We start from the raw sequence: 23,753 nt of genomic DNA, 5'->3' as shown, positions 1-23,753 counted from the left end.
TGACTGGCTCATCTCACTGGGTTTATTTTTTTTTCACTTTTTCTTGTATGAAACTGCATAAATCATTCAGCCTTATGAATAATAAAAAATAATATACCTGTGTAATCTCACACCCAGATCAAGAAATAGAACATTATTCAGAAGTGGATGGAAATGAGATATAAGGGATGGAGTAGAGAATCGGTCTTCCCTGAGTGTACAATTTTATACAGCCTTGACTTTTGAATTGTTTTACATTTCCAAAAAATAACTCAAGTATAAGAGATGAAGCTGAAAATAAATATAAACAAAACCCAAAAACCTAATGTTATATCACATCGGTAACATGACCACAAAGAAGAAAACACCCTTAGTGGTATATATTCTAAGGGGAAAAATAGATACTGAACTTTACCTAGGAAGTTGTTTTTGTGTAACTTACAAAACCTATGGTTTTGTTTTTTTGTTTTTAATATTTATTTATTTATTTTGGCTGCCTCGGGTTTTAGTTACAGCACATGGGATCTTCGTTGCAGCATGCAGGATCTTTAGTTGCAGCATGTGGGCTCATAGTTGCAGCATGCGAACTCTTAGTTGTGGCACGCATGCAGGATCTAGTTCCCTGACCAGGGATGGAACCCAGTCCCCCTACATTGGGAGTGTGGAGCCTTATGCACTGGACCACCAGGGAAATCCCCCCCAAAACGTACGTTTTTGAGAAATTGAGTAAATATATTGATATTTGGGGGAGCCAGAGTTCTAATTGTGGGAGACAGGAGGTATAAATATGGAATGAAGATAGGCAAGGAAGAATTGTGGAGTTGGACTGGAATCATAAGTAGCTGTGTGAATACACAAGCACACAGCACACATACACACACATACACACAAGTACACACGTACATTTTCTAAATCTGCCCTCTGAAAAGGTGCTAGAAACAACAACTCAGTTGCAATGAGCACTCCTAATGCCTATATTGTGGTTATTAAATACCATTTAAAAGACCCAGAGGGACTTCCCTGGTGGCGCAGTGGTTAAGAATCCTCCTGCCAATGCAAGGGACACGGGTTTGAGCCCTGGTCCAGAAAGATCTCACATGCTGTGAAGCAACAAAGCCTGAGCGCCACAACTCCTGAGCCTGCGCTCTAGAGCCCACGAGCCACAACTCCTGAGCCCGCGTGCCACAACTACTGATGCCCGCGTGCCTAGAGCCCGTGCTCCACATTAAGAGAAGCCACCGCAGTGAGAAGCTTGCGCACTGCAATGAAGAGTAGCTCTCGCTTGCGGCAACTAGAGAAAGCCTGCGTGCAGCAACGAAGACCCAACGCAGCCACAAATAAATAAATTAATTAATTAAGAAAAAAAAATAACCAGAAACTTAGAGATTTGGCTGATTCCACAGGTGGGTAAGAAACCTAAAATGTGAACCATGGAACATTTTGTGCCAGAAAGTAGGAACGTGCTCAAAAACTGATGGGAACATGTCAACAGCACACAGGGCCAGCTTGAAGAGGTTCACCGCTAGCTAAATTTGGGACAATTTGAGCATCAGAACAAATGGAGGAATGTGTTATAGCTCATTAAGTTAGAGAATCCATGAATCCATGTTAGTAGGTTTTTAAAAAAAATTTTTTTAGGTAGAGAAAGGAAAGCTCTACAAAATCTTTACCAACAAATCAACCAATAAATGTAAAAAGGATAGAAATATAAAAATCTTCATTTTATGACCATCATTGTAAAAACTGACTTAGATAAGCGTTTCAGAGAGCATCCCTTGTACCAGCTCTGTACCGACTTTTAAAAAATTGTAATTTTTTGAAGGTTTTTTTCTCAATATTCCCCAAATTATACAAGCTTCAGGCCCACAAAACAGGAGTCCACCCTTGGTAGAGGGGATGTTTTATTTGGGAAGGAGAGATCACGTGGAAGAAGAGCTGTGGGGGGGAGGTAAAGGACCTCGGGGCAGATTCCAGAACATTCTCCTGTAGTGAAAGGGTCGACTTTGCGTGCTCAGGAATTTCCTCCAAAAGGCAAAAGGGTGCAGGGGCTCCGATCGGGAAATCCCTATCCCCTACCCTCAACCCCACATTTGAGAGGCAATCCCGGAGAGCTGGGGGTGGGGCGGAGGGGACATGAGAAAACAGCTGGGCTAGCGTCCGTGAGAAAAAGAAAATCAGGCACTCGGAACAGACCTCTCGCAACCGTGTGAGTACAGTGTCGCCCCACCACCATGCCTGGGGAGAGTCCACTTTCATACCCAAAGAACGCATCCGGGATGACCCCCTTGCTCTACGTTCAGCCCAGGCTGATGAAGCGAAAACAAAGGGCACCTTAAGACCCCGGCGGCCAGACCCGAAGCCCAGCAGAGTACAGAGCACGTGGTGCGCAGGTCCCTCTTCAGCAGAGTCCCACTTAGAGGAAATTCTCAAAGGAAATGCATCTTCACGGCCACATGGGGGCGCCATTCAAAGGCTTCTTCCATCCGCCGGCCCCGGTTCGCCTCTTAAGTTTTCCGACTGATAAATTTATTTTTCTCTTCTTGTTTTAAAAATACTATTCTTGTTATTACAAAATATTATAAAATATTACTGTTGTTATTACGAAATTTAAAAAAATTAAGTTAGAAAATGTATTAAAATGGCTTGTGTTCTCGCTGTTAAAACTACTTGACTATATGCTTCCAAACCTTCCAAGGATAATATACGTAATCATTTTATAACCACTTTATATATATTATATATACAATATATATATAATATATATATATAATCATATAATCATTCTGGACAGACTTCTCTTAAAATATCATGAACATCTTCCCAAAGTTCTTCACCAAAATAATTTTAGGTGATGGTATTGTGTTCCGTTGTCCATCCCATTAAAAATATTTTTTATAGCTAACCCACACTTTATAGAAAGTTCTAAGTGGCTGCCTACAGGGATTTAGTGAGCTATATCCCTATTGTTGGAAGAATTTTTTCCATTTCAAATCAAAGGTAGACACGAGGTACAGCTGTCCAAGTAAGTAAACACACAAGAAGCCCAGATCGCCCCGCAGGACCTAAAGCGGCAGAGGCGACGTGGCGGGCGCCCCAGGGGAGAAGGCGCGGGTCTCCTGGGGTTTGCATGGCGGGGGGGGGGGCGGCCGCCGTCGCCGTGGTCACCGGGGGCGGCCCAGCTGCCCCCTGGAGCGGGGAGATCCTTTTTGGTCACCGAGTCCCTCGCGGCGCGGGGGACCAAAGCCCGAGGCTCTCGCGGCCGGCGGCAGGTCTGGCGCTGAGTCCGGGCGGCGACTCAGCGCGCACCCGGCCGTGTTCGGTGGGCCTAGGGGTCGGGGACTCGGGGGATCGGGGTGTCGGCGGAGTGGCAGGCCAGTGGGTCGGTAAGATCAAGGGGCCAGGGGGATCGGCGGGCCGGTGGATCAGGGGCCGAGGGGTTGGCGGGTCAGCGGCAGGGTGGGTCGGCGAGTCGGCGGGTCGGGGGTTCGGTGGGTCGGGAGGCCGGCGGGCCGGGCAGTGTCCGGGACTCGGCGGGCAGGCGGGTGGCACAGCGGCAACGGGCCGCCGGGCGGGGCGGGGCGGGGCGGGGCGGGGCGGGCGCCGCGCCTGCCGTTCGCCTCTCCGGGCTGCAGGTGGGGCTGTGCGGCCGCGCTGCCTCCAGGAAGCCTCACGGGCCTGCGCCGGCTCCCAGGATGCAGTGTGGACCGGCCGGGCGCTGACGGCGGCGGCGCGTCTGCGGGCGGAGCGGCGCGGGCCGGCCAGCGAGGAGCGCGGCGACGCGGGCGGGGACAGCAGGGCCGGGCGGGCGCCGCCTGCGGAGAGGCCGGGGGCCGGCTCGCGTGGGGCCGCGCGGCGGCGGCAGCGGCGACTTCCTTCGGGCCGAGCCGGACAGCGCAGGGCCATGGCCGAGGCGGCCGCGGCTCCGGTAAGGGCGGCCCGCGCGCACGGACGTGCGGACTCGGGGCCCGGGCGGCCCGGGCCCAGCACACAGCGCCGCAGGCCCTAGGGAGGGACTCCGGGGGCCGGGCCGGGCCGCCGGGCCTGGGGCTCCGGCGAGCGGGACGCGGGGTCCGCCGGGGCCTAGGCACCCGCCGGCCAGGCCCCCCGTTCCGGGCCGAGCCTGAGCAGGGCGGGACCGGCCGTCCGCGCACCAGAGGCCGCCCCACGCCGAGTTCCTGCTGCCCTCCGGGGCTTCCTGCCCCCGCCCCATCCGCTGGCCCCCTCGTCTCCGCGCCCCCCACCCCGCGTCTCCTTTCTCTGCCCACCGCTCAGCCTTGGGTTCCCTTCCCCCAGCTCCCCCCAGCGGCCTGGTGGCACCTGGGAGGCGTCCCGAGCGGCGGCGATTCCGCTGGCACCGAGGCCCCTCTGCGTGCCCGGCTCGCTCGGGGTCGGGGCGGAAGACAGCTGCTCCGGTTCGTAGAGGGACGCAGGCACGGCACCAGCCCTGTTAGGCGTGATTTTGTCCTCACAGGAAACCTAGGGGGTAGGCTCTGATTCTCTGTCATAAAAAAGAAAAACCCGAGGCCTAGAGAAGTTAACTTGCCCGGGATCGCACGGCTAGAAAAGGTGTGGAAAGACAGGGTCGCTCTGTGTGCTGGGACACACTGGCGCTTTGGGGGAAACAGACAGGTACACTGGTGATGGTAAAGCAAAGCAGAAAGAGGTGCGTGCACCTTCCTGGCCTGTGCTGCTGTGATTTGAGCTGGGCTTTTAGGGAAGGCTAGGATTTCATCAGGCTGAGCTGGACCCGTGGAGCTTTTCAGGTAGGGAGGAGGCTTGGACACAGACTGGCAGGCAGTGCCGGGCATGGTCAAGGAGGAGACAGAAGTCGTTTGCCTGGAAAAGATGGTTTGGGTAGGGAGGCACGGGGAGAGGAGGCTGCAGGGAGAGTTGGAAGGGGTTTGAAGGCCTGCCTGGACTTCATCATATGGGTGGGGAGCCATTGAAGGATTTGGAGTTCTCTTCCCATCAGCTGTTCTCAGGCAAAGAGTTTCCGCTTCCCTGGCAGGAGGCTGAGGCCAGCCCCATCTTGTCCACCCACCATTCAGTGAGGAGCTGGGCTTGAGTAGAAACAGTCGCCACTTCTCACCAAATAGTGTGAAGGCCTCACATGAGGCTCCCTGGCCCCGTTAAAATGTAAGAAAACGGCATGTGCCTTATTTATAAGGTCGGAGTTTACGCAGATGCCCTTTTCCTGGAACACAAAGATTATACTAATGGCAGTCAGATGCTCTTGGAGGCTGAGTGGGATTTCTGGGGATGGGGAGCTGGGCGATTAAGTGAAAGGACACTTCTGAAGCAAACGTTTAGAGGCTGGGGTCGTATGTCAGGGATTGATCAAGAGAGGAGGAGTGAGGGGAAGGGAAGAAACGTGGCCTCGCACCCAGGGGCAGGGCTGCGCCAGCCCAAGGTGCCAGCCCAGTGCAGTCTTTGCAGCCTCAGAGCAGAACCACCTACCTCTTGAGCAAGAGTCCCACATCCAGTTGCTTCTCTGCCAGTCCAGCTCCTCTCCATCCTTTGAGGCCCAGCTAAAGCCCTGCCTTCTTCAGGTCAGAGGTCATCTGGTCCAGCTGCCTTCCAAACAATCACAAAATCGCTGATGCTCCATCCTTGACAGTTTTTTCAGCCTCTGCTCAGACTCTCCTGTCACTGTTTTCTGAGGCACCCACCCATGTTCTAGTTCTCAGTGACTTTCTCTAAATGAATCCACACTGGTTCCTACCAGTCACTTTTAAATTTTGCAAATAGTCACCAAACGTTTGTTTAGGAATAATTTTCAGGATGCTGTAAGGTACCGTTGAGCCTCAGCTGCTGCCAGAAGGTATAAATATCAGGACTTCCTCTCTGGCCCATGGGTCCTACCTTCAGATGTGGGTTGGGGGGGGTCTAGTGGTCGAGCCCCACCCAAAGCAAAATGTGCCCTTGCCTCAGTGTCCCAAGCTGCCGGTCATCTAAGCCACAATTGAACTGTCCAGCGACAGGCAAGTCAGGGGAATGACGGTTTATGATGGTTGCAGCACATATAAAAGTCTAACCTTATGGCATATGTCTTACCTTCCTCACCAGTCTGTAAGATGTGTCACTGATCCTGGGGCAGCGACAAAAATGTCTGAGACCGTAATTCGCCCCTTGGGAAGGGTAGGAACAGTGAGAGAAAAAGTCGGTCTCACAAGGGCAGGGGCTCGTGTTTTGTCAAAAAGTCTAACTCTTGGCTGGGGGAGATTTGCAGTAATGGTGATTTTTAGTTTGAGGGGGGCGGTAATTGGACAAAATTAGATTGTCCTGGGGTGGAAAGGAATTAGTCATCAGATTTCCATGTTTATTAAAGAGACACGAGTTGCTTTTTAATAAAGCGGTTCAGCAGCGCTTGTGTTTGTGTCGTTTCAGTGAACCAGCTGTTTTTTTTGCTAGGTCATCATCAGTAGACAGATCCTGTGCAATTATGATGGGAGGTGCTGGCGGGGCTCTAGTAAATCTGCAGTTTACTATTTCTCCATTAAGACACCCCAGCAGTGCGAAGTCACTGTTGATTTAGCAAAATTGCACCGAGCGCCTACCACGGGCCCCTCACTGTACTGTGAAAAGATGCAGCACTGCCTTCAGAGAGCTTGTAGAGGCGGATGCGGGAGGTTACTGTATAGGGCGGCGAGTGCCCTGATGGGGGTCTGCAAGGAGTGCTGCAGAGGCCTGGAGGGAGGGCACCCACCCAGAGGAGCTGACCGCCAGGCCGAGATCTGGCGTGTGGCACAGGACATCCCCACTTCCCACACGTGCGCTCCCCGCTCAGCTCCCTGATGCCTCGGAGAGAGGGGCTCAAGGAACACGGCAGGCGGAATGACTGATGCTGGTCTCCTCTCTGTTTCTGAAAGATTTCTCCGTGGACAATGGCAGCTACAATTCAGGCCATGGAGAGGAAGATCGAATCGCAGGCTGCCCGCTTGCTTTCCCTAGAAGGTCGAACCGGGATGGCCGAGAAGAAGCTGGCCGACTGCGAGAAGACGGCCGTGGAGTTGGGGAACCAGCTGGAGGGCAAGTGGGCGGTGCTGGGGACCCTGCTGCAGGAGTACGGGCTGCTGCAGAGGCGGCTGGAGAACGTGGAGAACCTTCTGAGGAACAGGAACTTCTGGATCCTGCGGCTGCCCCCGGGCAGCAAGGGCGAGGCCCCCAAGGTAAGCCCTGGGCGCCGGGGGTGGGACAGCCCGTGCCCGTCAGCGTGCGGGTGAGCGTGCGTGACACTGTGGTTCCGGGTGCCCGTGACCTTTGATGATGTGGCCGTGTATTTCTCTGAGCAGGAGTGGGGCAAGCTGGATGAGTGGCAGAAGGAACTGTACAAGCACGTGATGCGGGGCAACTACGAGACGCTGGTCTCCCTGGGTAAGGCGTGAGGCTCATTTCTTGGTTACGTGTGATTTGGGGAGACCTCAGCTTCTCTCTTCCTTCTGGTGGCTTTCGTTCCGAGGATACGTAAATCACTGGGAACCTTGACCAGGCACGGTTATCACCTCCTCTTCCTAAAGATGAGCCCTGGGTGACTGAGTCAAAAGCTGCCTTCTACTTGGTGAAGATCACGGGGTGCCAGACCGGGAGGCATGGTGGCCCCTCTCCTAACCAGCCTCAGAGCACAGCCGTTTCTGTTCTCCTGCTGAGACCTGGAGTGGAGAAGGCTCCTACCGCTCTCAGATCCAGTGATCAACCCAGGTTTGAGAAGGACTTTTTCTCTCGCCTTCTCTTGCTGAGACGTGAGGCCTTGACCGAGTCGCTCCTCTGGGTCGGCGGAGAATGTGGGCAGACCATGCTTCTCACAGCCAGCGCTGCCTTCACACCTGGAGGCTTCCCCAGACCCTGGGCCTGCTGCTGCTCCCTTCATGCAGTACCCCCAAGAAGGCCTGGACTGTTTCTTCTGGGCTTATTACCTCTTGGGCTGGTTATCTGTGTGACCCCAGGTCTGAAGGCAGAAAGGCATGGTTACGAGGCTGGGAGCAGGTGCGGGTGTGAGGTTCTGTTTCAGTTTGTAGGAATGTACGGCTTCTTAACCTCGAGACCCTATACCAGAGTGTCTTCAGCTCAGCACTGCATCTTGGGCCAGATGAGGCTCTGTTTTGGGGGCCATCCTGTGCCTCATAGGATGTTCGGCAGTGTCCCTGGCCTCTTCCCAGCAGATGCCAGTGGCGCCTCTCCCCCAGCCCCCAGTCGTGACAACCAAAAATGTCTCAGACTTTGACAAATGTCCCCTTGGAGGCACAATTGCCCATGGTTGGGAACCACTGCCCTTTACCAATCAAGAAATGTCGTTTCTAGGCCATCTTGGTTTCCCAGGCTGCCTGTCCCCAGCTCTGAACAGAACATGGCAAAAGCTAACCCTTCTGTCTTTCCCCAGACTATGCCATCTCCAAGCCCGAGGTCCTCTCCCAGATTGAACAGGGGAAGGAGCCGTGCAGCTGGCGTCGCGCTGGCCCCAAGGTTCCAGATGTTCCTGTGGACCCGAGCCCAGGTGAGGGGTTGGGGGAAGGCTAGGGAGACAGCAGGCAATCAGATGGAAACAAAAGTAAAGGGCCAGGGAGGGTGTGACCTTCTCTCCAGGGCGAGCCAAGGAAAAACATCAGTGTTTTAAACCTGAGTTTTCTTATAGTTGAATTATGACCTATAGCCTGTTCAGCTAACACTCCAGGAATGCTTCCCAGCGTGGAAACAGGCAGCAAACCTAGTCTTTTAGGAAAGAGATGGTGCCAGTGGCTCAGCCTTAGGGGAAGAAGGAGGGGGACACAGATAGGAAGGTAGAAGATAATAAAGACAAAATTTAATTCATTCATAGCTTTACAAAGAGTCAGCCTTGCCTCTACCTGAGAACCAGATTTCACTTAAAACCATTAGTAATCACAGAACATTAACCCATTAGCCACGTTTCAACATGGTTAGAGTCACTGATTTATTTAAGGTGGATCTGGATACCCGATACTACGGTCTCAGATTTTCCTGGGCCAGTCAGCACCTTTGAAAGTTAAGGAAAGGACAGGTAGACACATGAGAAAAGCCAGATGGCTGACGGGAAGACCTTGCTGGGTTGGGGGTCAGCAAGGGTCTGTCACTTACCAGGGAGACCCCGCCCCTGCAGGCTCAAGCCCACCTCCTCCCAAGACTCCTTGTCTGCACCACCTGCCTTGGGGCTTCCCTTTCGTCTGAACACCTAGGTTACTAAAAAGTCTTACGTGTTTAAATTTGTGATTCACAAAATGTGTCTTCCGTGTTTGCTGTGTCATCGCAGTTAGATTTTCCCTTTACCCGGGGCAGGCCGTGTTCAGAAATCATTCACCAGTTTAGGTCAACAGGGACAGTGATGAAAGCTAGAAATTGACTAAGAGCAGAGTGCTGTCTGGATGGAAAAGATAGTTAGGACACGTGGGGCTGCCAGCGGCTTACCTTGGGTGGGAGGTTCCCTGTCGGTTTGTTTTATTGTATTTATTACATCCATGTGGAGGCCTCCCTGGATGTAATAAATATACACGATACTGAGAGTGAATAGGGGCCTGGAAATGTGGTGGCTTCTGGCGAGTCCCTGCCCAGCCCTCCCCTCCGGCACTCAGAGCGCCCCTCTCGGCCTTGAGCCTGTGAGCGGGAACCCTGGGCGGCCCTCATCCCCGCCCACCTCGGTCCAAGAAGCCCGGACCCCCGGTCCACCCTCCCCCGCTCTGGGCTTCGTACAGCCGCTCGTCAGACCTCCTCTCCCACTTCTCTTCAACCCCCAAATCCTCCCAACTGTGCTTGGGGAAGTGGGTGCTCAGCAAGCCCGCCAATCCTCAGGCTCCTCCCCAACTGTCCACCCGTTCTTGCCCAGCGGAGACCTGCTTCCTCCCCTTTCCTCACCCTCTTTCCCTGCCTGAAGGGCGCTGCGGTCACTGGGGTCGGTGCTCCTCAGTATAGCCTCTCCTGGTTTTCCTCCCACCCTTCCTTTGCTATTTCCTGCCGCCCTTTCTGATCTTTAAGCATGGGGGTGCCCTCAGCCCTCCGCCTCCTCTCTCTGCGCCCACACTCCGTCCTCCCGGTGGGCACTCCCACCGGGGCCTCTCCCTGAATCCTGCACGCCCGCCGCCTGGTCTGTCTGCACGTGGACAGCTGCCCGACAGCCCGTTTGGAGCACGTGCCTCCCCGAGCTCCTCCTCTGCCCGCCAGAACCTGCTCCTGCCACAGGCGTCCCCACTGCAGACCCAGAACGCAGGGCCCATCCCTGACCCTCTTTCACGCCCGGTCCGCCCCACCGCGTCGGGAAGCCCTGCCAGCACTCCTCCAGACTCCCCTGCCCACCGCCCTGCCCCCAGGCCCGTGGTTTCCTGCTTAGAGTGTTGCAGGCACCTCCGGCCAGTCTCCCTGCTCCTGCCCTAATCCTCCAGAGTCTGCTCCCCACCCAGCAGCCAGAGTGACCCCTTTACAGCACAAGTCCTGCGTCCTTTGGCTCCCACTCCTGCTGGCTTTCCATCGACTCACACAGCTGGGCTCCTCTCCCTCTGCTTGTCCCCCACTCGCTCAGTTCCAGCCACAGTGGCCTCCTTGCTGTTCCCGCAACACTCCAGGCTGGCCCAGTCTCCGAGCCTTTGCACCTGGCAGTGCCCTCTGCCAGGAGTGCTCTTCGGATATTTCCTGGGCTCAGCCCATTACCTCCTTCAGGTCTCTGCTGAAGTATGACTTTCCCTAATCGCCCTATTTAAAATGGCCGCCCCTCTCCCCACCCAGAGTTTCCAGTCTCCCTTTCCTACTTCAGTTTGTTCCATATCAGATATCATCTATTATGTATATTTCATATTTTAGATTATTATATATTTTATATTTATAGACTTTATATAGACATAGATATTACATATGTAGAACTATAATATATTTCATATTTATAGATTATATATGTTTCCTATTTATAGATGTGTATGTGTCTGGTCACCACCCTCACCTCCATTAGGATGTAAATTTCAAGAGGATGAGAACTTTTATTTGTTTTGTTCATATAATCATTCTGGCCTCCTAGAACACTGCCTAGCACAGAGTAGGAATTTAATAAATATTTTTGAATGTATCCTGTGTTTCATAATGTATCCTGTGTGTGTGTATGAAATAATATATTTCTGATACAATTTAAATTCCTTTTTATATCTCCCAGTCTCATTCCTCCCCAGGGTAGCCAGTTGTCCAGAAGTTGATGTTTGTCCTTTCTATCCACGTTTTAAAACTTCTGTTGTATACATATGCAGCCACAAACGATATATAATAATGGTTTTGTGTGTTTTGAAAAATCACGTGTCATCATATCTATCACTCAGTGTTCTGTATTTCGTACTTATCTCTGTTGATGCATATAAATCAAGTTCGTTCATTTTAATGGATGCTCAGCATTCCAAAAGCAACTATATTACAATTTTTTATCCATCCCTCCATTGAGTTGCACTTAAGCTGTTTCTAACTTTTCACTGTCACAAGTGGACTGGAGTGAACATTCTTAAAGGTGTCCTTTTGTGTCCATGTGCTGATGTCTCTCCAGGGAATAGACCTGGAGGAGGAATCCCAGTGTGGAGGGCATGCCTGTCTGCACCTCTGCCATTGCCAGATCACCCTCCCCATGGTCACACTGGCTTCCATACTCCCCAGCAGTTAAGAGGACCTGCTTTCTTACTTCCTTGCCCACTTTTCAGAATTAGATGTTTGCCGATCTGATGGAAGTGAAATGGTATCTTGTTTTAATTTGCATTTCCCCAGTTGTTAGTGGAGCTGAGCATCTTCAGATGTTTATTTGGGTTCTGCTTCAGTGAATTATCTTTTTCTGTTTTTCTACTGTTGTTTCTCATTATCTTACTGATTCAGGATCTCTTTATATAGTTCTGGATACTAACCCTTTGTCTGTTATTTGCATTACAAATATCTTCTCCCAGTCTGTGGCAGGTCTTTTAACTTTGTAGTTCTTAGAATAGAAGTTTTAATTTTTGGTAGAATCATAAACACCAGTCTTTTCCTTTATGATCTGTGCTTTTTCTGTCTTAAAATATCCTTTCCTGCCTCATTCTAGTTTTGCTTTTTACATTTAAGTCTCTAATCCAACTAGAATGAATATTTGGGGAGGTTACAAGGGAGAATTTTTAAAAATTTTCCCCACAAGACATCTAATTTTCCAGCAAAGTTTGCTGGAGATTCTTCCTTTTCTCCAATGATATGTAATGCCCATTTGGTCACGAACCAGGTTTCCATACATGCACGTGCCGTTCCTGGGCTCTTTACTGGTTTCTTTGGTCTCTTTGTCTATCTCCGCACCAATTCTCACTGTTTTAGTTTCATACTAAGCCTTGATATGTAGTAGACTAAGCTTTCCCTTCTTGTTCTTCTAAACTTTTCTTGGCTATTCTTGGACCTCTGTTCTTCTAGATGAATTTCAGAATCTTTGTGTCAGGTTCTCAGAAATCCTGTTGGAATTTTGATTGGAACTGCATTTCCTTTGTAATTTCATTTCTGGAGAATTACTGTCATTGCAGTATTGAGCCCCCCTACCTACAGGAAGACTTGTTTACTGAAGCCCTCTGTGTGTGCCTGAATAGGACTTTACAGTTTTCTCCTGCTCATTGTTGTTTCTACTGTGAATGAGACTTTTAAATTAATTACATGTTTTAAATAGTTGTTGCAGGTGTGCGGTAAAGCTGTTGACTTTGTTTAGTAAGGAAAACAATTTTCCCAACTCTCTTATTACTTCTAATGACTAGTCAATTTAGATTCTTAGGTTCTTTACATAGACAATTGTGCTCTCCATAGATGGCACAAAAGTTATCTCTTCTTTTTAAATGTTCGTAACTTTATTTTTCTGGTTTGGCAGTGGGCCTATGACATGGTTAAATAGTAGCCGTGATAGCTGGCATCCTTGTCTGTGGGATACTTAGAGAGTTTCAGCATTTAGGATGACTTTTGCCATAGACTTTTGAAGATACTGTTGGTTTAAAAGAAGTTTCCTTCCACTTCTGGCTACTGTTTTTAATCGTGAGTAAATGCTATATTGTATCAAATGTTGTTTTTTGTTTTTTTAATATTATTTTATTTCTTTAATACATTTTACTTTGTATTATATAACATAAAATACATACACAATAAAATACATAACATAAACAAAATACATAAAGTTTAGAGAGTGATTAGTAAACACCCATATTCCCAGCTCCCAGCATGAGAAATAGATCATAACCCGATCTATTTCCAAGACCCCATTGTCCCTCCCAGACCCCAGACCCCTCCCTTCCTCTCACAGATAAACACAAAATTCAGACAGATGAGATCAGTCCCTTGCTTTTCCTTACATTTTTATTACCTATGTATATATTCCTAAGTAACATTGTTTAACCTGTTTTTGAACGTTTTATGAATGAGATCATACCATATATATTCTTCTTTAACTTGCTTTTTTCATTTGACTTTGTTTTTGAGAGTCATCCATGTTGATGTAGTATAGCTGTAGTCATTCCTTTTCATGATTTTCACTACTTTATAGTTTCTGTTTTATGAATATAACACAATGCATTTATTCCTTCTACTGTTGATGGGTGTTTGTGTTGTTTCTAACTTTTGTGCTTTCAGGAACAATGCTGTGATGGAAATTCTTATGCATGTGTAAAAGTTTCTCTAGGTATAGACCCGGGTGTGAAACTGCTGGGTCATAGGAAAGTGCATGCTTAGCTTTTCCTGGTAACGTCTCAGTGTGCTCTGAAGTGGTGGTGCCAGTCAGCACCCACCAGCAGCACCGGGGTGCCCGCTGCACCCCGTCCTCACCAGCCCTGGAAATGCCTCACATTTTAATTTCTGCCCATCTGGTGGGAGTGAAATGGTTTAAAATTTATAGTTTAAAATGTGCATTTTCCTAATTAATGGGATTGAATGTTATAGCCTGTGTTTATGGGCCACTTGTCTTTCCTCTCCTATAAAATGCCTGTTTATGCCTTTTGTCCATCTTTCTTTCGTTTTCCCTTTACATATTGATTTGTAAGAGTTCTTTACTATTCTGAATATCAATTTTTTTGTGTGAGATATGTGTAAATCTTCTCCACTTATGGTATGCTTTAAAGAACAGATGCTTTTAATTTTAACTTACTTGGACGAATTTTTTACCTTTATGGTTTGTCCTTTTTATGTCTTAATTAAGAAATTTTCCCCTACCTCAAGGTAGTAGCACATCATCTTATATTTTCTTCTAAAATGTTGCCTTTCACGTTCAAGTTCTTAATCCATCTGGAACAGACTTTTATGGCCATGGGAGGTTGGGACCCTAGTACTTTCTCACTGGCACTCTGGGTCTTCTTTTCCTTTGCTCTTTCAGGTAAACTCTCTAACTCCCTTATCAAATTCCATGAAAAATCCAGTTGGGATTGTGGTAGGAATTGCATTGATTCTATTAATCATTTTGGAGAGAATTGACCCCTACTATATTAAGGGTGAATATCGTTAAGTCACTCCATTTATCTCATCTGTAACGTCTCAGTGAAGTTTTATAACTTTCTTCAAACAAGGTCTTGTACATTTTTTTGTTAGCTATATTCCTCCATCCTTTGCATTTTTTACATCGCTGTTGTCAGTGGTGCCTTTTTCTGTTTGTTGCTGGTGTGTGCTGGGGTCTTGGGGGCAGGGCGCACCCTTCCCTGGTGCTCTTTCTCCTGTGACAGGGCTCAGTTATGTAACATCCCATTCTCTCCCACCCAGTTAGGCACCCCACCAGGGGTGCCACCAGGGATGCACCTCATCGGGGAGTTTGGGAGCAAGGATTGGACAAGCACAGTCCTTGCCCAACCTTCTTCCCTTGGGCAGCTGGCTTCCCCCAGGGACAGGCAGTCTCTGCTGCTCTGCTGGGGAGAGCCTCCTTCACCATGGTCCTGGGTGACTTCCTGATCCAGGGTCAGTGCTGAGGGCCCCTCTCCCATAAAAGCTGCATCCTCATTTATCAGTAATAAAAAGACTTTACCCTCACCAGCCTTCCTCTTTTGTTTTATTTCTCTAATTGTTAAGATCCATGACAGGGAAGAAAAATGGTAATTGCCAGGCTCCCTTAAAACCCTAAGAGTAGACAAAAATGCAATTGTCTTTTATTTATCGATATTTGTATCTAGGAACCTTGCCAAAATTCTCATTAGTACTAATAACTTTTCCAATAATTGTCTGATGAGCCTCAGGTTTTCTGAAAAGATAATCATATCCCCTATGAGTAATAGAATTTTTTGTTTCATTTCAAATCTTTATGATTTAGTTTTCTCTTGTTTTATTGTACTGGCTGAGAACTCCCAGAAAATCCTTAAATAGAAGTGATGACAACAGGTATCTTATTGGTTCATGATGTTAAAGAAGATACTTTTTAACTTTTCACACTGAGGCTAATATTTGTTAAAAGTTTTTTGATCAGTGCTGTTTATCAGGTTAAAAGAGTTTTGTATATGTCTGGTTGACTAGATGTTTCTAACAGGAATCGCTGTTGAATTTTTATGGAATGCTATTTTGGTATCTATTGAGATGATTATATGATTTTTCTTCTTTAACCTGCTAGTATGGTAAGTTATGTCATTTTCTCATGTTGAACCAACCTTGCAATTTTGGGAAAAAACCCTAACTTAGTCATGATCCTTTATATACATTGCTGGACTTAATATGCTAATTATTTTGTTTAGGATTTTTGAATCTTTGCTCATGAGTGAGACTGGCCTATACTTTTCCTTTCTCAGACTGTCTTTGGCTGGTTTTGATATTAAAGATATGTTATGATGTATTCCCTCTGTTTTTATTTGCTCAGAGAGTTTGTGTAATATTGGAATTATCTATTCTTTGAATGTTTTTCTTTGTGGGGGAGATTTTTGTCTACTGATTTAAGTTCTTTAGTAGTTATAGGACCTTCTTGATTCAGTTTTGGCAAGTTCTAGTTTTTCTAAGGAATTTGTTCATTTCCCCAGAGGTTTTAAATTTCTTGGAATAACGTTCATAATATTCTATTTTTTAATCTCGGCTACATCTATGATTATGTCCCTTTTTCATTCTTCATGTTGGTTATTGGTGCTTTCTCCTTTTCTCTTGATAATCTTGCTAGAGATGTATTGGTTAATATCCTTTCCAAAGAACCAACTTTTGCTTCTCTGTGTTCTTTGTTTCTTCTTTTATTAATTTACACTCTCATAGGATTTCCTTTCTTTTTATTTTTGTTGCTTTTATTTTATTGTTGTTACTTTCTAACATCTGGCATTGACTGCTTGACCTATTAATTTTCAACCTGTTTCCTCTTTTTTAATATAAACATATGAGGCTACAAACTTTCCTCTAAGTACCATGTAGATGCAGACACACATTTTGATAATTTTTTCATTAGCACTGGGTTCCAAATAGCTTCCATTTTCATTGTGATTTGTCCTTAGAGCCTTGGATTATTTAGAAAGCATATATATATATATATTTTTTTTTTTTTAATTTTAGTATATATAGGGAGTTTGGGGATATCTGTTATTGATTTCTAGCTTAATGGTGTTATAGTTAGAAAACAGATATGTAAAATACTAATCCTTTAAAATTTATTGAAGTTTGTTTTATGGCCTAGAAAGTATTCATTTTTTCTTAGTGTTTTGTATGGCTTAAGAAGCTTGTGTTTTCCTTGTCTTTAAGTTATGCTTATGTCCATTTGGTCAGTTTGTTAATAGTGTTGTTCAGATCCTATAATCTTTGGTTGGCTTGGTTTATCAGTTATGGAAAATGGTATGTCAGTCCCCCACAGAGGAGGTGATTTGTTCATTTCTCCTGGAGTTTTGTCAGTTTTGCTTTATTATTTTGAAGCTATGTTATTAGATTTAAATCATAGAATTATTTTATCTTTCTGGTCAATTTACCATTGTGCAGTGATTCTTTTTATTTCTATGGATATTTTTCTTTTTAAGTCTATTTCATCTGATATGGTATAACCACATCTTTTTGTTTTTAATTGTTTATTTGACTTAGTATATCTTTTATTGTCTCACACTGCTTTGGCATCCTTCTGTTTTAGGTGTGTCTCCTATAAACAGCACATAGCTGAGTTTCTTGTTTGTTTTTAGTCTGCTCATCTTTACGTGTGAAATGTCCAGAACAGTAAGCACCAGCCACATGTGACTATCGAGCACTTAAAAGGATGAAATATGTCTAAATGAATACTTTGGATATATTTGGATATATTGGGTTAAAAAAATATTGCTAAAATTATTTCACCTGTTTCTTTTTACTTTTCTAAGGTAGCTACTATCAAACCTAAAATTAGATATGTGGCCCACCTTGATCTCTGTTGTACGGCGCTGGTCTAGATCGTTGACATTGACCATGGCCACTAGGGTGTTTGGATTCTTAGCCACCATCTTAAATTGTGCTGGGAGACTTTAACCCTGCCTTTTCTGTATTTATTTTTTTCTCACACCTCCCTTGAGAATTACTCATTTAGATTTTTTCCTCCTTAAACTGTTATTATTTTTAATTAGTTTGGAGCACCAGCCTGGGGTGTGTCAACTCCCGGGGAGACTGTTCTCCCCACTCAGCTAAGACCAAAGGCCAGAATGGGCAGTTGCCTTTCACAGGGCAGGTTTTCACCATTGTTTTATGTTTAGTGCACTGGGAACATTGCTCTTTGGTCCCAGGTTTATGTGTGTGGTGGTGGTGAGGGGCCTCCAGCCCAACCTTCCACCCTGCTTAAGCACTAGGCTTCTCACATCTGTGTACCCCAGGTGTGCACAGTCCATTGTAGCCCAGCAGTAGGGGAATGGGAGATGCCCTACAGTTTACCATGGTTGATTTAGGCTTTCTTAGAGGTCATCCATGCTTTAAAAATTTTGTTTTTATACTTTTACCCATCATTTTTAGATACTCCATATTAAGAGGAGTTTCTCTGCACAGCTAGCCAGCCATATGCCAGAAATAGAAGAGCTGAATGCTGCTTCTATGTCTGTTGAGATGACTGTTGTTTTCTCCATTAATCTGTTTGTGAGTTGTGTCACTGTATTGTCCAGGGGTAGCTTATCCTTGAGTTCTCGGGATAAACCCAGTTTGTTCATAATGTACTGTCTCTTCTTCTTTTTTGAAAACATGTTACTGGATTTGATTTATATGTCTCTCATTTAGAATCTTTGCATACCTGTTCATAAATGATCATTTTATAAATTTTTTCATATACTGTTCTCTAGTTTGTGCAATGAGAATTATACCGGCCTCATTTTGACAGCTATTTTCCCTCAGCATTTTGAAAATATTATCTTCTGACATCGTACTTGCTGATAGAAATCTGCTTTTAGTCTGAATGTCATTCTTTTCTCTCTGGTGCCTTTTAAGATTTTCTCTTTGTCTTTGCTGTTCCATTTCACATGAATATTGTCTAGGTTTATATTCTTTTTTATTTCCTACTTAGGAAGTGGTGTTTTCCTTCAAACCATGGGCTCACCATGCCTTCAATTTTGGAAAATTCTCAGCCATTATTTCTTTACCTGTTGCCATGTATCCATTTCTTATTTCCTCTTTCTGGGATTTCTGCCAGTATATGTTGGAACTTCTCGTTTAATCCTCCATGTCTCAACTTCTCTCTCCTATTTTCATTTCTTTATCTCTCAGTGTTGTACTCTGGATTGTTTCCCCAGATCCATCTTCTAAGTCACTAATTTTCTCTGCAACTGTGTTCATTCTGTTGTTAAGCCAGCCACTGTATTTTTTATTTCCATGACTGCTTTTGTCATTTCTAGAATGTCTATTTGGTTCTCTTTCACATCTGCCTTTTTAAAAATAATTTCCTGTTCTTGCCTTACAGATTCTGTTCCTTCCTTTATTTCTTTGAATATTTTAAACATACTTATGCTACTGTATCCTTCAGCCTATTCCTTTCCTGTAGTTTGTGGGAGTGAGTTCTGCCATGGCTCTCATGCCATTTGGCTCCTCTTCTGGTTTGTAAGTTTAGCCTTTTAGTAGGGGCCCCTTAAGGCCTGCCTTGTGGGTGTGCCCCTATGGGCAGGTTTGCATTTGCCTCTGTTTGGGGGCCTCCTGGGTTGCTGTGGTTCTCAGCCAATTTTTCTGTGAATTTCTCAACTTTTCTCAGCTGCACCATGTGGTTAGTATGAAGTTGGTGTGGACACGGGAATCTAATTTATTATGGGTGGCTTTTCCATCCATGGCCCTGGACAAGACGCAGCTTCCTTATTGTGCCCCTACGTGGATGGGGTTTTAGTCCCCATCTGCCTGACGGGACAGAGCGTCATGGCTCCTGGCTGATGCAGGCGGCTCGGCTCTGCGCTCACCTCTCTTGGACATCAGAGCCCAGCCCCTGAGGCCTGAATCCTGCTTCAGCAGCTCTACTTGGCTCCTGCTCAAACTCTTGATTTGACTTTGTGTTTTTTCTTTGATTCTTATATCTGGAATCTTTCTTTTGTGCTCACGTAAATACATGTAGGGGTAAGGTTTTGGTGATGGGGGTAGATTTTATCTAGCATTTCTGTTTAAAGTGAGAGCAGGACCTCCCTAGGGCAGCACAGTCTTGTCCATGGACCAGAGATCCAGCCCTGAGAATGCGGTTTTTTTGTTTGTTTGTTTGTTTTATTTTTGGTTAGGTTGGGTTTTTGTTGCTGCGCGCGGGCTTTCTCTAGTTGCCGTACGCGGGCTTCTCATTGCAGTGGCTTCTCTTGCTGCAGAGCACGGCCTCTAGGCGCGTGGGCTCCAGTGCTTGTGGCACACGGGCTCAGTAGTTGTGGCTCGCGGGATCTAGAGCGCAGGCTCAGTAGCTGTGGCGCACGGGCTTAGTTGCTCCGCGGCATGTGGGATCTTCCCAGACCAGGGCTCGAACCCGTGTCCTCTGCATTGGCAGGCGGATTCTTAACCACTGCACCACCAGGGAAGTCCGAGAATGCATTTTGTATTCCTCACTTTTCCCCGCCTGACCCGTGTGCTCAATACCATGTGACCACATGCTTTGCCTGGAAGACCCCGCAGTCCTTGTTTGAGCTCTTGCCTTCCCTTTCCACCGGGCTCTTTTGCTGTTTGACCTTTGCAAGGCCCCGTGTGCCTTTCCTTGGCTGGATGTGTGTCCGCCCCAGGGCCCCTGATGCTGTCACTCACGCACTCTCTTCTTCTCAGGCTCAGGGCCCCCCGTCCCTGCCCCTGACCTCTTAATGCAGATCAAGCAAGAAGGTGAGCTCCAGCTCCAGGAGCAGCAGGCTCTAGGCGTGGAGGCGTGGGCAGCCGGACAGCCAGATATCGGGGAGGAGCCATGGGGCCTCAGCCAGCTGGACTCCGGAGCAGGAGACGTCTCTACCGATGCTGCCTCTGGTGAGTGGCTGAGGCTGGGAGCAGACAGCAGGAACCAGGTGCAGGGACTGAGGGCAGGACCTGGGAGAAGAAGTTCCTGCAAGCATTGCGGGGGGTGGTGGGCTCTGGCCTGACGAGTTTAGAAGATTTCCCACCTTATGGCAGGGGTTGCCCCGAAGGACATCCTGCTGGCCCCTCTGGGTTCCATGATGCTCTTGTCCTGGTTTTCCTCCGCCTCACTCTTGCCAGCCCCCTCCTGGTCTTCTTGCCCCAGCACTGGACATTTAAATCACCAGCTGTCTCCTATTAAAGAGGGGCTGTATGACAAGAGTGTGACGTCTGAGCTTCCTGGTGCCTCAGGGAAGGGGACAGAAACACACTGGTTCAGGAGAGGTGGGGTCGTTGTGCTCGGGCAGGAGAGTCACCGGTGGGGTCTCGGGGCAGCTGCCCCTCCGCCTCTCCCACGGGGTCTGCCCGCTGCTTTCCCTAACCCACTGGCTCTGCTCTCTCTTCACTGCAGGCGTCCACTCCAACTTCTCAACCACTATCCCGCCCACCTCCTGGCAGGCGGATCTCCCTCCCCACCATCCCTCCTCCGCCTGCTCAGACGGGACGCTGAAGCTCAGCACGGCCGCCTCCACGGAAGGTACAGGGTGCAGAGAGAGGGCTGGAAGGGCTCATGTCTGCCCCGGAGGCTGCCTCAGCCGTGGCCCCTGGTGGTCCAGCCAGCAGGCATTTAGGTGCCGGTGATGTGAACACTCTGTACAGTCTGTCCCTTTTCTCCTTCTAGATTCTTAGGCTTGAACAGTCTTTCTTGAGACGGTCCATTTTCCCACAGTTCCTTTCTTGTGTTAACCAGTCAATCCGGACAAGCTGAACCCTTAAGAGGTTGTACCTCTTCCAGACTCAGCAACCCTGGCTCCTCTCTGACCTGGAAAAACCCAAACCCACCTAGAACCGCTTCTTAGATATCAGCACTACCAAAGACAGGTGTCCACAGGCCCGAATTGGGAGGAACTGCCACATTTATGTATCAGTTTTCTACTTACTTCTGTTTTGAAAGGTAGTTATCTGTTACTTTAAGTAATAATTTCTGTCATATTTTGGCACCCCAAAATTGTGCTAAAGGCCTATATCCCTGATATAAAATTCTAGGGCATGAAATTCAAGTACATTTACGTAAAATCAAACACATTTTTACTACTACGCTAATATTTTTATCATTAGCTAGCTGGCTACATTTTTTGAATGCTTGCTGCATGCAAAACAGCATGCTAAGTGCTTTCACATGTGCTGTGTGGTTTAAACTTCATGCAACCCTGTGAAACAGGGCATTCACAGAGGAGCTTGCCTGAGGTCACCGCTGCTCTGTGGGGAGCCACGCTCCAGTCTCAGATCCCCCCGAGCCCAGCTCTGTGCTTTTGCCCCTCGGGTGCATTGCCACCAGTGGTCAGAGCTCCTTCCTTGGCATAACTTCACGATTAGCCTTAAGAGCCAAAGTGAAAATGGAACGCGGTGAGCAGATGCAATGGTTGCTCTCCTGTGGTGCAGGTTCTGGAACAAGGGGAGCAGATAGGTTGGTTGCTTTACGTGTGGTGAAGGTCTGGAACACGATGTCCTCCCCCACGGTTTGAGGCAGCCACCTGACCACCTGGGGCATCTCTGCCGAAATGGTTGGATCTGGAGGCTTCGAGACTAGGGCTCCGAGTGGCCGTAGTTGGGCCAAATGTCCCGATGAAAGATCTTGCCTTTGTAAGCGGGCAGGACAGAACGATACCTGGCCTCTCTGTCTTTCTCAGCAGATGTAAAGATTGTGATAAAAACCGAAGTCCAGGAAGAGGAGGTAGTGGCCACACCAGTGCATCCTACTGACCTAGAAGCCCACGCGACCCTGTTCGGACCAGGCCAAGCCACAAGGTTCTTCCCTAGTCCTGTCCAGGAAGGAGCCTGGGAGAGCCAGGGCAGCTCCTTCCCCAGCCAGGACCCCGTGCTGGGGCTGAGAGAGCCCGCCCGGCCCGAGCGCGAGCTGGGCGAGCCCAGCCCCGCGGTGACCCAGGACGAGACCCCTCCAGGGGACTGGCTCTTCGGGGGGGTCCGGTGGGGCTGGAATTTCAGGTGTAAGCCTCCCGCGGGCCTGAACCCGAGGACCGGGCCTGAGGGTCTGGCCTACTCCTCGCCCGACAACGGAGAGGCCGTGCTGGACCCCGGCCAGGCCCCGAGAGCCTTCAGCGACCCCTGCAAGTACCCCGGCCGGACCAAAGGCTTCGGCCACAAGCCGGGCCTGAAGAAACACCCGGCGGCCCCCCCGGGGGGGCGGCCGTTCACGTGCGCCGCGTGCGGGAAAAGCTTCCAGCTGCAGGTCAGCCTGAGCGCGCACCAGCGCAGCTGCGGGGGGCCGCCCGACGGGGCGCCGGGGGCGGCGGGCGGCGCGCGGGACGGCAGCGGCCTGCGGTGCGGCGAGTGCGGCCGCTGCTTCACGCGGCCGGCGCACCTTATCCGGCACCGCATGCTGCACACGGGCGAGCGGCCCTTCCCCTGCACCGAGTGCGAGAAGCGCTTCACCGAGCGCTCCAAGCTCATCGACCACTACCGCACGCACACGGGCGTGCGGCCCTTCACCTGCACCGTGTGCGGCAAGAGCTTCATCCGCAAGGACCACCTCCGCAAGCACCAGCGCAACCACACGGCGGGCGCCAAGCCGGCCCGGGGCCAGCCCCTGCCGCCGCTGCCTGCCGTGCCCCCCGACCCCTTCAAGAGCCCCGCCTCCAAAGGACCCTTAGCCTCCACGGACCTCGTGACCGACTGGACTTGTGGCCTGAGTGTCCTGGGACCCACCGACAGTGGGGACCTGTGAGGCCTCCGCGGGCGACCCCCGCAAGCCCAAGTGTAAAGAGGCGCTTCTCCAGACAGCAGGGTGGTGCGAAAAGCTTCGAGGCGGAACGGAGCCTGGGGGAGAACAGATTCCCAGTTGCTGAACCGATCACTGGAGCGGGAGAAACTACCAGACAACGCAGCTCCCACCTCTAAACAAAGTAGAATTCTCTGATTGTGAAACTGAGCAGCATAGAATTTTAAGTAATTTAATTACGAAACTTTTTTTTTTTTAATTCTTGAAGAAAAAGCCGGAAAATAGTAGTAGCACCAGTTTAAACTTTATAGTGTACCTTTGGTTTCTGGAGTGCGTGTGTGTGTTGTGGGCTGTGTCCTTACCAAGTCTGACAGAGGGTGTGACGGAAGCTTGGCTGGCTGGGGACGCGGGTGAGGAGGCACCTGGACCTCCCTGGCCTCAGTGACCCCTAGGGATGGGCCGGTCTCTGCACATAGCCCCAGGGGAGCGGAGACCGGACTCTGCCCAGGACCAGGCTGGGAAGTAAGGCCAGCCGGCCGCCGTGGAAGCCCAGCCTCAGCTCGCGGGCAGGAGGACTGAGCAGGAGCAGCCTGGTGTCTCTCAGCACCTGCCTCTCACCTGCGAAGGCTCTGCGCAAGTGCGGGCC

General features: G+C 48.8%; 1 protein-coding gene across 3 annotated transcripts; it reads left to right on the top strand.

Annotated features, from left to right (window-relative positions):
* The first annotated feature begins 3,792 nt into the window (after positions 1 to 3,792).
* ZNF746 (zinc finger protein 746) lies at positions 3,793 to 23,422 on the top strand. Of its 3 annotated transcripts, none has more exons than XM_079710849.1 (7): positions 3,793 to 3,904; positions 6,849 to 7,148; positions 7,272 to 7,353; positions 8,357 to 8,470; positions 20,089 to 20,280; positions 20,780 to 20,905; positions 22,062 to 23,422. In XM_079710849.1, exons 1-7 carry the CDS (start codon positions 3,881 to 3,883, stop codon positions 23,111 to 23,113), a joined length of 1,890 nt encoding a protein of 629 aa, XP_079566975.1. In that variant the 5' UTR covers positions 3,793 to 3,880; the 3' UTR covers positions 23,114 to 23,422. The 3 variants fall into 3 exon arrangements, with proteins under 3 accessions (XP_079566975.1, XP_079566974.1, XP_079566973.1); XM_079710848.1 differs by having other exon boundaries at positions 22,059 to 23,422; XM_079710847.1 differs by having other exon boundaries at positions 7,233 to 7,353; positions 22,059 to 23,422.
* Positions 23,423 to 23,753: the final 331 nt, after the last annotated feature.

The sequence above is a fragment of the Hyperoodon ampullatus genome (assembly GCF_949752795.1).
Source record: "Hyperoodon ampullatus genome assembly, chromosome: 9".
Lineage (NCBI taxonomy): Eukaryota > Metazoa > Chordata > Mammalia > Artiodactyla > Ziphiidae > Hyperoodon > Hyperoodon ampullatus.
This window is presented reverse-complemented; position numbering and strand designations above follow the sequence as displayed.

Excerpts from the sequence above, each read along its gene's own strand:
- ZNF746 (XM_079710847.1), top strand. The coding sequence starts at position 3,881 with ATGGCCGAGGCGGCCGCGGCTCCG. Across the intron at positions 7,354-8,356 it reads CGAGACGCTGGTCTCCCTGG|ACTATGCCATCTCCAAGCCC; the intron begins GTAAGGCGTGAG and ends GTCTTTCCCCAG. Across the intron at positions 8,471-20,088 it reads TCCTGTGGACCCGAGCCCAG|GCTCAGGGCCCCCCGTCCCT; the intron begins GTGAGGGGTTGG and ends TCTTCTTCTCAG.